At 39.6% G+C, this 15,999-nt stretch overlaps 1 protein-coding gene across 1 annotated transcript; it reads left to right on the top strand.

The window, feature by feature from the left end:
• The first annotated feature begins 2,390 nt into the window (after positions 1 to 2,390).
• Positions 2,391 to 12,494, top strand: LOC106092781 (3 beta-hydroxysteroid dehydrogenase/Delta 5-->4-isomerase type 1). Its single transcript, XM_059371044.1, has 5 exons — positions 2,391 to 2,486; positions 7,615 to 7,794; positions 11,175 to 11,333; positions 11,397 to 11,822; positions 11,888 to 12,494. Exons 2-5 carry the CDS (start codon positions 7,641 to 7,643, stop codon positions 12,346 to 12,348), a joined length of 1,200 nt encoding a protein of 399 aa, XP_059227027.1. The 5' UTR covers positions 2,391 to 2,486; positions 7,615 to 7,640; the 3' UTR covers positions 12,349 to 12,494.
• The last annotated feature ends 3,505 nt before the right edge of the window (positions 12,495 to 15,999 follow it).

The raw sequence follows: 15,999 nt of genomic DNA, 5'->3' as shown, positions 1-15,999 counted from the left end.
AGAAGGATGTCGAAGGGCCTAACACAACTCACTATCCCAAATTTCAGCAAAATCGGATAATAAATGTGGCTTTTATGGCCTAAGACCCTAAATCAGCCGATCGGTCTATATGGGGGTTATATCGACCCCCATATCAACAGGGTCTAGCCCATCTTCGAACTTAACCTGGTTATAAACTAAAAAAGAATCTGTTCAAAGTTTCAGCACAATATCTCAATTTTTAAAGACTGTAGCTTGATTTAAACAGACAGACGGACGGACATGTCTAGATCGTCTTAGATTTTTACGCTGATCGAGAATATATATACTTTATAGGGTCGGAAATGGATATTTCGATGTGTTGCAAACGGAATGAAAAAATTAATATACCCCCATCCTTCGGTAATGGGTATAACAAGCAAAAACATATCAAGTTCGGCCGTGCCGAACATATCCACCACCATTGATATGTTAAATATCTCATTTTATTATAACTCCGCTATATCCATATTGGATCCATCTGTTTGCTGGTACTGAGAAACCTTATACAAGATAAGATCCAAATTTCAGACAAATCGGTTAATAAATGAGGGTTTTATGGTTGGACAATACGACAGTTATATCAAAATATGGTCTGATCCAGACCATAAACGGTTCAGATATCGGTTGCCCTAGTGCAACTCATTATTCCAATTTTCAGGCAAATCAGGTAATAAATGCTTAATGCCCTTAATACCCTAAATAGGCAGATCGGTCTATATGACAGCTATATCTCAATAAGTTATGCTATTGAGTATACTCGGTTCAGATACCGGGTGGCTTAATCCAACTCAATGTTCCAAATTCCAGGGAAATCGGATAAAAATGCGCAACTTCAGCTCAACATCTCAATTTTTGAAAGTTGTAGCGTGATTACAACAGGCAGACGCCAGACGGACGGACAGATACACGGACATCGTTAAATCATCTTAGATATTTATGAGGATCAAGAATATATTTATTGTACTTTGTAGGGTCGGAAATGCATATTTCGATGTGTTGCATACGGAATGCCTTTCCTAAGGTGGTGGGTATACAATGACAAACTTCACTCCCAAATGTCATTCATTGGAATGTAATATTATCCCTATTAACTTAATTTTTCATCCGATTTTGCTGAAATGTTTTAGTGAGTAGTTTTAGGCCTTCCGACATCTTACCCAAATATGGTCCATATCGGACTATATTTAGATATAGCTGCCATATAGACCGATCTCCTGATAAAGGGTCTAAAGCCAATAAAAGCTTTATTTTTTAACCGATTTCGCTGAAATTTGAAACAGTGAGTAGTTTCAGGCCTCTCACTTCTAACCTAAGTATGGTTTAGATCGGACTATATTTAGATATAGCTGTCATAAAGACCGATCTGCCGATGAAGGGTCTGAAGCCCATAAAAGCTGTATTTATTGCCCAATTTCGCTGAAATTTTAAACAGTGAGTAGTTTAGGGCTTCCCGTAAACTGACCAAAATTTAGTTTAGATCGGACTACATTTAGATATAGCTGCCGTATAGACCGATCTTCCGATAAAGGGTCTGAAGCCCATAAAAGCTGTATTTATTGCCCAATTTCTTTAAAATTTTAAACAGTGGGTTATTTTAAGCCTCCCGACATCTGACCTAAGCATGGTTCAGAGCGGACTATATTTAGATATAGCTGCCATTATAGACCGATCTCCCGATAAAGGGTCTGAAGCCCATAAAAGCTTTATTTTTTAACCGATTGTGCTGAAATTTGAAACAGTGAGTATTTTTAGGCCTACCAACATCTGACCCAAATAAGGTTTAGTTTGGACTATATTTAGATATAGCTGTCATATATACCGATATGTCGGCTAAGGGTCTGAAGCTCATAAAAGCTTTATTTATTACCCGATTTTATTGAAATTTGAAATACAAAATTCAACAGTGACTTATATCTAAAAGACCACTCAATGTCCGTGTCGAATTTGGGTGCATAAGTTATCCAATTTCATCGGATTGTGACGAAAGGGGTTTGACATATATAGATGTGGTGGGTATTCAAAGTTCGGCCGAACTTAATGCCTTTTTACTGGTATTTCGTCTTAAAAATTAACCCCTCAAACCCCCAGTAGGCACTTTGCAGCGAATCCATACTGGTGGGAATATTTCTCGGCCGGTTTCTCTTGCACATCTATAACAGTTAGCAACACTGTTTTATACTTGGCAGAGAGCGTATGCTATTAACACAACCCAAAACCATGCAAACGGTTTTTATTGCGCAAACGCGACTTGCGCGCTCTCTCTCTCTCGCTCTCTTAGCCATACACAATTAAATTTTTTTGAAGCCATAATCAAAAGCAAAACATTTGAGCTCCGAAAACTGTTTTGTTGGTAGATGAATTCATTTACCTAAGATACGTTAAAGCCAACTGTTGCAAAAAAGTTAAGGCAAATTAAAAACAAAAAAATAATAAAAATTTATAATTAAAAGTTTATTCCAAAAGAGGTAAGCAGAAAACAGAACTACTAGTGTGATCTTGCATTTAAATGAAACGGGCGTTGTGATTATAGCCAGATTTTAAATGAATTACAAAGTGTTTGGAAATACCTACCATTAAATTGTTGAACATACGCAACTTGGAGTGCATATTTGGAGTTTCTTCATCTTCTGCCAGCCGTATTGACATCAATACGATCTAATTGCAAGTAAAACAAAATGATTGAAAAAAACATAAAATTGTTGAAAATTGCCAACTTTGAGAATTGTGAGTAAAGTGCATATTTGGTGTTTCTTCTTTTTCCATCATCCTATTCGTGTAACCCAAAGCATTTGAATAGCATAAAAATAAAACCTGTTCAAATGCTTTTGTCGCCGACTTCTGTCAATTAATTTGGGTCTCTGTGATGTGTTTGCGTTTTTGGAGGGCATCTCAAAAGAAACGGAAAAAAGTTAAACGTCTCCATTCAAATGTTGTTTCAAAAGTCTTTGTCTGGAAAACGAGCGTTATGTGTGCACAGCATCATTGACCGTCAGCAACAGCAACATCTACAGCCCAAAAACAACAGACCCACTGACCCTGGCCAAAATTTAATTTCTCCAAACAAGAAATACCAACCAAAGACGTGATACCCAGCAAACCTATGAATTAACTCTAAAACTAATAACCCAACAACAATAACAAAACTACATAATTGTGGCATTCGAGTGTCTCTTTTGCATGGTGTTTCAAATTTAAAAAAAATTATTACGGCATTTGATGGAAGTTACGCTTGTTTTTTGAAAGAAAATGCAGCAATTTGTGTGATAGAAATAATGTCAATTTTTTTTTTGATTTTTGGGTAAAGTATCAAACATGCCATGTGAGCACTAAGCATTTACTATACCTGACAGTGAGAGGATCGTTTTTATATGGAATTCGTTGCTCATATTAAGTGTGTACAAAATATGTTAATTTTTTCAAAATATGTTTGCAAATTGTCTCCATTTGTTATAGCAAATGGCTAAGTCATTAAAATCAACAACAAAAATATTTATGAGCTGAATTAATTTCGCAGGTCAAAGCCCAAGCACATGTTCAGAGTAACTTTTTAGAAAAATCATTAATTCTTATATTATACTAGCCAAACCTGGCCCGCTCCGCTGCGCCTTCTTTAACTCTCTAATATCTTTTTAGGCTGGGGACACTTTGCCCAAAATGGGGATATCGAATTCGTGGCATTGTAGCCTATGACACTGAACGCGTTCGAATCCTGGTGAGAACATCTGACAAAGCTGTGTTTATCCTCTCTTAATGTTGGCGACATTGGCGAGGTATAATGCCATGCATGGTCATTTAAAAAATTTTCCCCAAAGAGGTGTCGCACTGCGGGACGCCATTCGGACTCGGCTTAAAAAAAGGTTCCTCATCATTGAGTTCTAACTTGAATCGGAAAGCTCTCATTGATGTGTGAGAATTTGCCCCTTCTCGGTTCCTGGTGGTAATGTTCTCATTAGGGAGAACATTCCCCTTAGGCACCTCAGACATTTCGACTCCAATATGGATATCAAATTCGTTTTTTATTCCCAACAGAAATAAAGTTCAGTTTAGGGGGCTCCAAAATTGGATATCAAATTCGTTTTCTACTCTCAAATACCTTTCATTTGAGTCCCATATAGTCATAATGGATCAAATAACCCATTTGATGTATCTTTAGGAGGAAAAGCGCCACCTAGACTTGAAAGCAAAATTTAATGTCATATTCGTAATCTACTCCCTAATACCTTTCATTTGAGTCCCATAAAGCCATGGTCGTCTAATATGCCCATTTCGGGGTATTTGGGGGGTGGGCGACCTCCCATTACTTGGACCTAATGTTTTATGCCATATTTTGAATGTACTGCCGAATACTTTCCATTTGAGTTCCATATTGACATGAACTTTGAATATATCTGTTTAGAGGAGTTTTGGTTGGGGAGGGGGCCCGCTGGCCCCATATTCGTTTTCTGGTCTCCAAGACCTTCCATTTGATACCCTTGTTGTGCCCATCGGACCACTTTCGGATATGGGTGGCGTTTTTGGGGTAAGGGGGAGGTTCCGCCTCCACCCGATATCTAAAAATTATATAGCCCATGTTTCCTTTCAGACAAACATACACAATCTATAAAAATTTTAAGAAAATCCGTTCAGCCAAGTATCATATAGTCATAATGGGTCTAATGGCGTTTTTGGGGGGTGGCGTGACCCCCTATACTTCGATCTGATTTTGTATGCCAGATTCGAAATCTGCTCCCGAATACCTTTCATTTGAGCCCCATATTGAAGTGAACGTCCAATATGTCTGTTTGTGGGAGTTTTGTGGTTGGGGCGGCCCGATGGGTATTTAGACTCAAATTTTAATACCATATTCGTATTCTACTTTTAGATGAATTATTAAAAATTAAAAAGAAAATGATTAAAATCTTTATAAATGGGGTATGAGCCCAGTAGCTTAATTATCTTTGATATCTATACAGTTCCGATCGGTACACTTTTGATTTCGGGTTATGTTTTTGGCATGAGGGGGAGGGTCCTTCCCCCTTCCGATACCGAAAAATTATATAGCCTATGTTTCCTTCCAGAAAAACCTACGCACTATGCGAACATTTCTAGAAAATCGATTTTGCCGTTCTTCAGTCTATACGGAACAAACAAACCGTGACCCATATATCCGTGATTGGCTAATGTGCCCATTTTGAGCGTTTTTGTGGGGGAGGGGTGACCCCCTATACTTCGATATGATTTTGTATGCCAGATTCGTTATCTACTTCCGCATTGTTTTTATTTGATACCCATATTGTTCTTATCGGTCCACTTTAGATTTTGGGTGGTGTTTTTGGGAAAACGGTGGAGGATACGCCCCCTTCTGTTATCAATAAATTATAAAGCTTATTCCTAATTCCTGACCATATTCGTAATCTATTCCCGAATACCTTTCATTTGAGCCCCATATTGTCATGATTGTCAAATAAACCTATTTTAAGGGGTTTTGGGGCTGGGGTGGCCCCCCAGATACTTGGACCCAACTTTTATTATGAAATTCGTACTCTACTTTTGAATACCTTTCATTTGAATCCCATATTGTCCCGATCGGTCCACTTTTTTTTTTGAGGAGCGTCCGCCCCCCTCCCGATATCAAAAAATTATACAGCCTATGTTTCCTTCCAGGTCAATCTATATAAGAAGATACACGTGAAAAATTTAAGTTCTAACTTTAAAGATTAGTGGCAAATTATTTAGTATATTTTTATTGGAATTTCTTCTCGATATTTCGATAGGCACCCACAACTATCGGCATTTTTCTACCCTGCACCTTAGGATGGGGGTATACTAATTTTGTCATTCTGTTTCTAAGACCTCGAAATATGCGTCTGAGACCCTATAAAGTATATATATTCTTGATCGTCATGTCATTTTAAGTCGATCTAGCCATGTCCGTCCGTCTGTCTGTCGAAAGCACGCTAAGTCTATGTTTTGCTATAGCTGCCATATACACCGATCTTGGGTCTTGACTTCTTGAGCCTCTAGAGGGCGTAATTCTCCTCCGACTGGATTGAAATTTTGCATGTGGTGTTTTGGTATCACTTCCAACAACTGTGTTTAGTATGATTCAAATCGGTTCATAACCTGATATGGCTGACATATAAACCGATCTGGGATCTCGACTTCTTGAGCCTCTAGAGGGCGCAATTCTCATCCGATTTGGCTGATACTTTGCATGAGGTGTTTTGGTATCACTTCCAACAACTGCGCTAAGTATGGTTTAAATCGATCCATGTTTTGATATAGCTGCCATGTAAACCGATCTTGGGGCTTGACTTTTTGAGCCTCTAGAGGGCGCAATTTTCGTCGGATTTGACTAAAATTTTGCACGTAGTGTTTTGGTATTATTTCCAACAACTGTGTTTAGTAAGATTCAAATCGGTTCACAATTTGGTATAGCTGCCACCGAAGGATGGGGGTATATTCATTTTGTCATTCCGTTTGAAACACATCGAAATATTCATTTCCGACCCTATAAAGTATATATATTCTTGATCAGCGTAAACATCTAAGACGATCTAGACATGACCGTCCGTCTGTCCGTCTGTCTGTTGAAATCACGCTAAAGTCTTTAAAAATAGAGATATTGAGCTGAACAGATTATTTTTTTCTCCATAAGCAGGTTAAGTTCAGAGATGGGCTATATCGGAATATATCTTGATATAGCCCCTAGATAGACCGATCTGCCGATTTAGGGTCTTATGCCCATAAAAACCACATTTATTATCCGATTTTGATGAAATTTGGGACAGTGAGTTGTGTTAGGCCCTTCGACATCGTTTGTCAATTTGGCCCAGATCGGTCTAAATTTGGATATAGCTGCCATATAGACCGATCCTATGATTAAGGGTCTTAGACTCATAAAAGCCACATTTATTATCCGATTTTGCTGAAATTTGGGACAATGGGACAACTTGGCCCAAATCGGTCCAAATGTGGATATAGCTGCCATATAGACCGATATCTCGATTTAAAGTCTTGGTCCCATAAACGGCGCATTTATAATCCGATTTCACTGAAATGTGACACAGTGACTTATATTAGGGTTTTCGACATCCGTGTCGTATATGGTTCAGATCGGTTTATTTTTAGATATGGCTACTGTACTTATTAGTATTTGGTCCAAATCGGAACATATTTCGATATAACTGCTATGGGACATAAGGTATGCAATTTTCACCGTATTCTGCCTATTGGGATCGAATGAAGATGTCTTCACGAAATTTTATATGGTTATGGCTGAGTTATCCAGACTATGTGCAAAATTCCGGGCCCATTGGCGAACCTTCCACGTTGGTCACCTCGGCCCCAAAAAATTTTGTTCGGGCTGTGGGTGTATTGCAACTCTCTTTTCCAAATTTTAGCGAAATTGAGTGAAACATGCACTTTTTAGGGGCAAAGACAGTCCAAGATAGACGGGCCAAAAGACATGGATAGAACATCTTAGAATTTTACGACGATCAAGAATATATATGCTTTGTTGCGTCAGAAATAAACTGAAGAAATGACAAAGTTTCCACCTTATTTTAATATTTATTTTATTCTATTTATAACTTGTTTTCGTTTCATTCACAGCTTTTCAAATACCTCAAACATCTATAATGGCCAACGAGAGTGGAGATGTGGTTTTAGTTACTGGTGGCAGCGGTTTTATTGGCCAGCACATTATACGCCTATTGTTTGAGAACAAATCTGAGTTAAATATCCGAGAAATTCGAAGTGTGGATTTGAAAACCTACAAAAATACCATCGATGGTGAGTTAAAATTCTAAAATTAAAATAATTAGCAAACGAAATTATGTATCAATCATCTAAAGGTATTTAAAATTCAATTCAGCCAAACAGCATGTGGCAATTTAAAAATTGTCAAGTAAAATAAAGGGTGATTTTTTTGAGGTTAGGATTTTCATGCATTAGTATTTGACAGATCACGTGGGATTTCAGACATGGTGTCAAAGAGAAAGATGCTCAGTATGCTTTGACATTTCATCATGAATAGACTTACTAACGAGCAACGCTTGCAAATCATTGAATTTTATTACCAAAATCAGTGTTCGGTTCGAAATGTGTTCAAATTTTGACAAATTTTGTTCAGCGATGAGGCTCATTTCTGGTTGAATGGCTACGTAAATAAGCAAAATTGCCGCATTTGGAGTGAAGAGCAACCAGAAGCCGTTCAAGAACTGCCCATGCATCCCGAAAAATGCACTGTTTGGTGTGGTTTGTACGCTGGTGGAATCATTGGACCGTATTTTTTCAAAGATGCTGTTGGACGCAACGTTACGGTGAATGAACACATTTCGAACCGAACACTGATTTTGGTAATAAAATTCAATGATTTGCAAGCGTTGCTCGTTAGTAAGTCTATTCATGATGAAATGTCAAAGCATACTGAGCATCTTTCTCTTTGACACCATGTCAAATACTAATGCATGAAAATCCTAACCTCAAAAAAATCACCCTTTAGGATACAAAAACAAGTAAAAACTAGGCCGGGCCGAATCTTATATACCCTACACCATGGATCGCTTTTGTCAAGTTCTTTGCCTGTTATGTATTTAAACAAAGGATAATGGATAGGAATTGCTATGTTATTGGAGCTTTACCAAAGTTATGAACAGTTTGGGAGCATTCTTGGTTTGGCTGTTGGAGACCTAAGTGGAAGTCATTATGTTAAATTTCAGCCAAATGAGATAAGAGTTGCGCCCTCTAGAGGTTCAAGAAGTATTATCGGGAGATCGGTTTATATGGGAGCTTTATTAGGTTACGAACCGATTGAAACCATACATGACACAGTTGATGGAGATCAAAATAAACCACTTTATGCAAAATGTCATCCAAATCTGGTAATAATTGCGCCCTCTATAGGCTCAAGAAGTCATGATACGAGATCGGTTTATATGGGAGCTGTATTAGGTTACGAACCAATTTCGACCGTATTTGACACAGTTGATGGAAATCAAAACAAACCACTATATGCAAAATTTCAGCCAAATCGGGTAATAATTGCGCCCCCTAGCGGGTCAAGAACTCAAGATCCCTCTATACTTGGTAAATGGAAGTCAAAACTGAATATCACTTACCAAAACTTTGAAGAACATTGCCCAACTTATACCATTAAGTTATGCTTCTTATCAAAGAATGCAATGCAAATTTGCCCATGAACATTCCATTAAGGAACATGGCAAACTTCTTACATATCACTGAGTACTGTTCTATTTAAGTTTTAAGCTCAATTATAACGGACCTCCTTTTTATAGCCGAGTCCGAAAGCTGTGCCGCAGTGCTACACCTCTTTGGGGAGACGTTTTTACATGGCTTCTATGCCTCACAAATGTCGCCAGCATTAGGAGGGGACAAACTACCGCCGAAATTTTGTTATGATGTTCTCGCTAGGATTGCTACCCAAGCGTTTAGCGTCATATGCGAATGATAATCTCTGCGCTATGGTGCACTATGGGCGGAAATTGAAAATTTGAGGCCAAAATTATTTACAATCAAACCAGCGTACAAAAGTCGTTAAGTTCCGCCGCGCCGAACTTTGGATACCCACCACCTCGGGTATATATGTAAACCACCTTTCATCAAAATCCGGTGAAAATTGCATACCTTATGTTCCATAGCAGTTAAATCGAAATATATTCCGATTTGGACCAAATACTAATACGTATATTAGCTATATCTAAAAATAAACCGATGTGAACCATATACGATACGGATGTCGGAAAGCCTAACATTAGTCACTGTGTCAAATTTCAGTGAAATGGGATTATAAATGCGCCTTTTATGGGGCCAAGACTTCAAATCGAGATATCGGTCTGTACGGCAGCTATATCCAAATCTGGACCGATTTGGGCCAAGTTGCAGAAACATGTGGAAGAGGCTAACACAAAGCACTGTCCCATATTTCGGCGAAATCGGACAATAAAAGCGCCTTTTAAGGGCCCAAAACCTTTAATCGGGAAATCGGTCTATATGACAGCTTTGTTCAAACCTGTACCGATCTGGGCCAAATTGAAGAAGGACATCGAAGAGCCTAACTAAACCCACCGTCTCAAATTTCAGCGACATCGGACAATAAATGCGCCTTTTATGGCCCCAAAACCTAAAACCGAGTGATTTGTCTATATGGCAGCTATATCCAAATCTGGACCGATTTGTGCAATATTGCAGATGTATGTCAAGAGGCTTAACGTAACTCACAGTCCCAAATTTCGACGACATCGGACAATAAATGCGTTTTTTATGGGCCCAAAACCTTAAATCGAGAGATCGGTCTATTTGGCAGCTATATCCAAATCTGGACCGATCTGAGCCAAATGGATGAAAAATGTCGAAGGGCCTGATACAACTCACTGTCCCAAATTTCGGCGAGATCAGACAAAAAATGCGCCTTTTATGGGCCCAAAACCTTAAATCGAGAGATCGGCCTATATGATGGCTATTTCATTCAAATTTGAACCGATCTGTGCGATATTGCAGAAGTATGTCAAAGGGCTTAACTTAACTCACTGTCCCAAATTTCGGCGCCATCGGACAATAAATGCGCTTTTTATGGGCCCAAAACCATAAATCGAGAAATTGGTCAATATGGCAGCTATATCCAAATCTGAACCGAACAGAGCCAAATTGTAGAAAGATGTCGAAGGGCCTAACAAAATTTACTGTCCCAAATTTCAGCAAAATCGGATAATAAATGTGGCTTTTATAGGCCTAAGACCCGAAATCGGCGTATCGGTCTATATGGGGTCTATATCAAGATATAGGCTGATATATCCCATCTTCGAACTATTACATCTTCGAACAATACAAAGTTTCAGCTCAATATCTCTTTTTTTAAAGACTGTGTGATTTCAACAGACAGACGGACGGACATGTCTAGATGGTCTTAGATTTTTACACTGATCAAGAATATATATACTTTATGGGGGTCGGAAAGGGATATTTTAATGTGTTGCAAACGGAATGACAAAATGAATATTCCCCCATCCTTCGGTGGTGGGTTTAAAAAATTAATATGGTCAGATCCAACGATATCTGCCACCAGATATAATTGGACCACATTATATCTAATCAGATACAATTTTTAACTCAAATTGATTTGGAATTTTCAACTTTTTTTTAACCCATTTCAGATGAGCAACGTGATTTACGCACCTTTGTTGGAGATCTATGCGAACCAGAGTCGGTCGTAGATGCATTCAAGGGTGCTGACAGTGTGTTCCACTGTGCTGGAATGATGAGTTTACAATTTCCCCCAAATTATGGCAAACTTAATCGCAATAATATTGAAGGTAAGAGCATCGACTTAAATGGAGCGTCAGTTCAATTGCTTACCCCTATTCCGATTGTTTTAGGCACCCAATCGGTGGTGGATCTTTGTGTTAAACACAATGTAAAGCATCTCGTTTACACCAGTTGTGGTTCGGTGTGTTTTGTGCCATTCAAGGGAACCCACACGGCAGTCATCATCAATCAAACGGAAACAAAAGCCCCCACACCGGTGTACAAGGATCAGGACCATATGGAATTTGATCGACAATTCATTTTACGCGGTTATTCCTCATCCAAGTTGAGGGCCGAGCAAATTGTTTTAGCCGCCCATGGAAGGGCTCTTAGCAATGGCAACGGCACACTGGTGACTACCGCTATACGTCCTCCCTTGACCTACGGTGAGGGTGACAACTTCTTTGTCACCGATATGTTAAAATACCTGAGTAGTCACTCATTTGTGTATCCTCGCATAGCTGGTGTTGGTGGCAAGCAGCAGTTATGCTATGCCGGTATGATAGCTGTTTAGCTAAGTGTAAGGCCTTTACTAATTATTTTTCTTATTCTTCTTCAAAAGGAAACGTTGCCTGGGGTCATATATGTGCCTATAAATCTTTGAAATCTGCTCCCAGAGCTATTGGCGGTCTACCTGTTTTTATTACCGATGAGACCTCGATTGCCGATACCTCCAGATTTCTGCAGAAAATCGGCGCCTCAAGCGAGAAATTCAAGGTCCGTCAATCGTCATGGTACATTCCACGAGCTATCTTTCAATTCTTTGCCATGCTGCTGGAACTGTTGATCATTGTTTTGGAGCCGGTGAAGAAAATCACTATGAAGTATTCCCTTCGCGCTCTCTGTGCGTATGCATCCTCCATGATTTTCTTCAATCGCCTTAGGGCAGCCATTCATATTGACTATGTGCCGCTGATCGAGGAGCAAACAGCCATTAAGAAGAGTGTCCAATGGTACATCAAGTGGTATGAGCAAAATATACCTCAACGAAACGGGGGTGGGGCCAAACGCAAAAATCATTAGCCACTGATCGAGCAGAGGGACATTATAGATCTAAGCTAGATTAAGTTGTAGTTATGGCCAAATGTTATCATTGGTGTTTGTTTTGTTATACCAAACTTTGTTTATTGCCGACATAATAAAATCATTCGTGACTCTGTCTCTCATTATCACTATGGATGGAAACTCCTTCAAATAATGCCTTTTAGGTCTCTGAGTGCTATTCATTGCAAACAGGCCGATACTTGGCTTGGCATTGCAAGCTTGGCTAACGTTTTGCGAAAACAGCAAAACAGCAGGTCGAACAATATAACAAAAGGAGGATCTGAACATATGCTACACCTGGAAGGATACCACTTTGTCAACAGAGAGCCAGACGGCTTAAAATGTTGTGATGATCAAGAATAATGCGAGTACATACTTTGTGGACGCCATACCAATGTTATAAGACGGAATGACAATGCTAGCATGTATGCAGGGTGTATATAAAGGGTGATTTGTTAGCTATTATCTCTTTGGCAACACTGGTTAAAACGGCTCACCCACGTTTCGTGTTTCGTTTTACTGTCAAACATCCTCAGTTTGGTCTGCAATTTAACTATGAATCGTCTTACAAACGAACAATGCTTACAAATTATTGAATTTTAATATCAAAATGCGTGCTCTGTTAAGATAGTTCATCGCGCGTTTCTTCCATTTTACGACCAAGCTCATTTTTGGCTTAATGGGTACGTAAATAAGCAGAATTGTCGATTTTGTAGTGAAGATCAGCCAGGAGTATTGCTAGAACTGCCAAAGCATCTAGAAAAAGTCATAGTTTGGTGTGGTTTACGGGCTGGTGGCATCATTGGACCGTACTTCTTCGAAGATGATGCGAATCGTAACGTAACTGTCGTAATGGTAAGCACTATCGTGAGATGATATCCAACTTTTTATACCCACCACCGAAGGATGGGGGTATACTCATTTTGTCATTCCGTTTGCAACACATCGAAATATCCATTTCCGACCCTATAAAGTATATTTAGTCTTGATCAGCGTAAAAATTTAAGACATGTCCCCGTCCGTCTGTTTGTTGAAATCACGCTACAGTCTTTAAAAATTGAGATATTGAGCTCAAATTTTGAACAGATTCTTTTTTTGTCCATGAACAGGTAAAGTTCGAAGATGGGCTATATCGGACTATATCTTGATATGGCCCCCCATATAGACCGATACGCCAATTTAGGGTCTTAGGCCTGTAAAAGCCACATTTATTATCCGATTTTGCTTAAATTTGGGGCAGCAAAATGTGTTAGGCCCTTCGACATACTTCGTCAATTTGGCCCAGATCGGGTCAGATTAGGATATAGCTGCCATATAAGATCGATCACTCGATTTAAGGTTTTGGGACCATAAAAGGCGCTTTTATTTTCCGATGTCGACGAAATTTAAGACAGTGGGTTAAATTAAGCCCCTCGACACACTTTTGCAATATGGCCCAGATCGGTTCAGATTAGGATATAGCTGCCATATAGACCGATCCTCCGATTTAAGGTCTTAGGCCCATAAAAGCCACATTTATTATCCGATTTGGCTGAAATTTGGAACAATGAGTTAAGTTAGGCCCTTCGACATCCTTCGTCAATTCGGCTCAGATTGGTCCAGATTAGGATATAGCTGCCATATAGACCGATCGTCCGAGTTAGGGTCTTAGGCCCATAAAAGCCACATATACTATCCGATTTTGTTGAAATTTGAGACAATGAGATGTCTCAGGCCCACCGACATCCTTCGTTAATTTGGCCTAGATCTGTCCAGATGTGGATGTAGCTGCCATATAGACCGATCCTCCGATTTAGGGTCTTAGGCCCATAAAAGCCACATTTGTTATCCGATTTGGCTGAAATTTGGAACAGTGAGTTAAGTTAGGCCCTTCGACATCCTTTGTCAATTCGGCCCAGATCGGTCCAGATTAGGATATAGCTGCCATATAGACCGATCCTCCGAGTTAGGGTCTTAGGCCCATAAAATTCACATATACTATCCGATTTTGTTGAAATTTGAGACAATGAGATGTCTGAGGCCCTCCGACATCCTTCGTTAATTTGGCCCAGATCGGTTCAGATTAGGATATAGCTGGCATATAGACCGATCCTCCGATTTAGGGTCTTAGACCCATAAAAGGCACATTAAATTTCCGATTTGGCTGGAATTTGAAACAGTGAGTTGTGTTAAGCCCTTCGACATATTTCTTCAATTTGGCCCCGATCGGTTAAAATTTAATATAGCTTCCATATAGACCGATCTCTCGATTTAGGGTTTTAGGCACATATACTATCCGATTTTGTTGAAATTTGAGACAATGAGATGTCTCAGGCCCTCCGACATCTTTCTGCAATTTGCCCTTGATCTGTCCAGATGTGGATATAGCTGCCATATAGACCGATCCTCCGATTTAGGGTCTTAGGCCCATAAAAGCCAGATTTATTGTCTGATGTCGCCGAAATTTGGGGCAGTGAGTTTTGTTGGGACCTTCGACCTCCTTCTTCAATTTGGCCCAGATCGGATCATGTTTGGTTATAGCTGCCATATAGACCGATATCTCGATTTAAGGTTGTGGTCCCATAAAAGGCGCATTTATTGTCCGACGTCGCCGAAATTTGGGACAGTGAGTTGTGTAAGGCCCTTCGATATCCCTTGTTAATTTGGCTCAGATCGGTCCAGATTTGGTTATAGCTGCCATATAGACCGATCGGCCGATTTAGAATCATAGGCCCTTAAAAGCAACACTTATGGTCCGATGTCGCCGAAATTCGGGAAAGTGAGATGTCTCAGACCCTTTGACATCCTTCATTAATTTTGCCTAGATCGGTTCAGATTTGGATATAGCTGCCATATAGACCGTTCGCCGATTTAAGGTTTTGAGCCCATAAAAGGCGCATTTATTGGTCGATGTCACTAAAATTTGAGACAGTGAGTTTAGTCAGGCTCTTCGACGTCCTTCTTCAATTTGGCCCAGATCGGTCCATATTTGGATACAGCTGCTATATAGACCGATCTCTGGATTTAAGGTTTTGAGCCCATAAATGGCGCATTTATTGTCCGATTTCGCCGAAACTCGGAACAGTGCGTTGTGTTAGGCTCTTTGACGTTTTTCTGCAACTTGGTTCAGATCGGTTCAGGTTTGGTTATAGCTGCCATATAGACCGATCTCTCGATTTAAAGTTTTGGCCCCATAAAAAGCGCATTTTTAATCCGATTTCACTGAAGTTTAACACAGTGACTTATGTTAGGCTTTTCGACATTCTTATCGTATATAGTTCTGATCGGTTTATTTTTAGATAGAGCCCACCCGAGGTGGTGGGTATCCAAAGTTCGGCCCGGCGGAACTTAACTCCTTTTTACTTGTTTTTGTTCAAAATGCAAGAGCTTGACTAGCATGACATGTGGTTTCAACAAGTCGGTGCCACATGCCACACAGCACGCTTAACAATGGACTTATTGAGAGGCGAGTTCGGTGAACATTTTATTTCACGTTCGGGACCGGTTAATTGGCTGCCTAGATCGTGCGGCTTAACGCCTTTAGACTATTTTTTGTGAGCCCATGTTAAAGCTCACGTGAATACAGACAAACCCACTTCAATTGACCCATTAGAAGACAACATTGAAGCCTTTATTGGTGAGATACCGGCC

The sequence above is a fragment of the Stomoxys calcitrans genome, chromosome 1 (genome assembly GCF_963082655.1).
Source record: "Stomoxys calcitrans chromosome 1, idStoCalc2.1, whole genome shotgun sequence".
Taxonomy (NCBI): domain Eukaryota; kingdom Metazoa; phylum Arthropoda; class Insecta; order Diptera; family Muscidae; genus Stomoxys; species Stomoxys calcitrans.
Note: the sequence above shows the minus strand (reverse complement) of the source record. Positions and strands in the feature narration are given on the sequence as shown.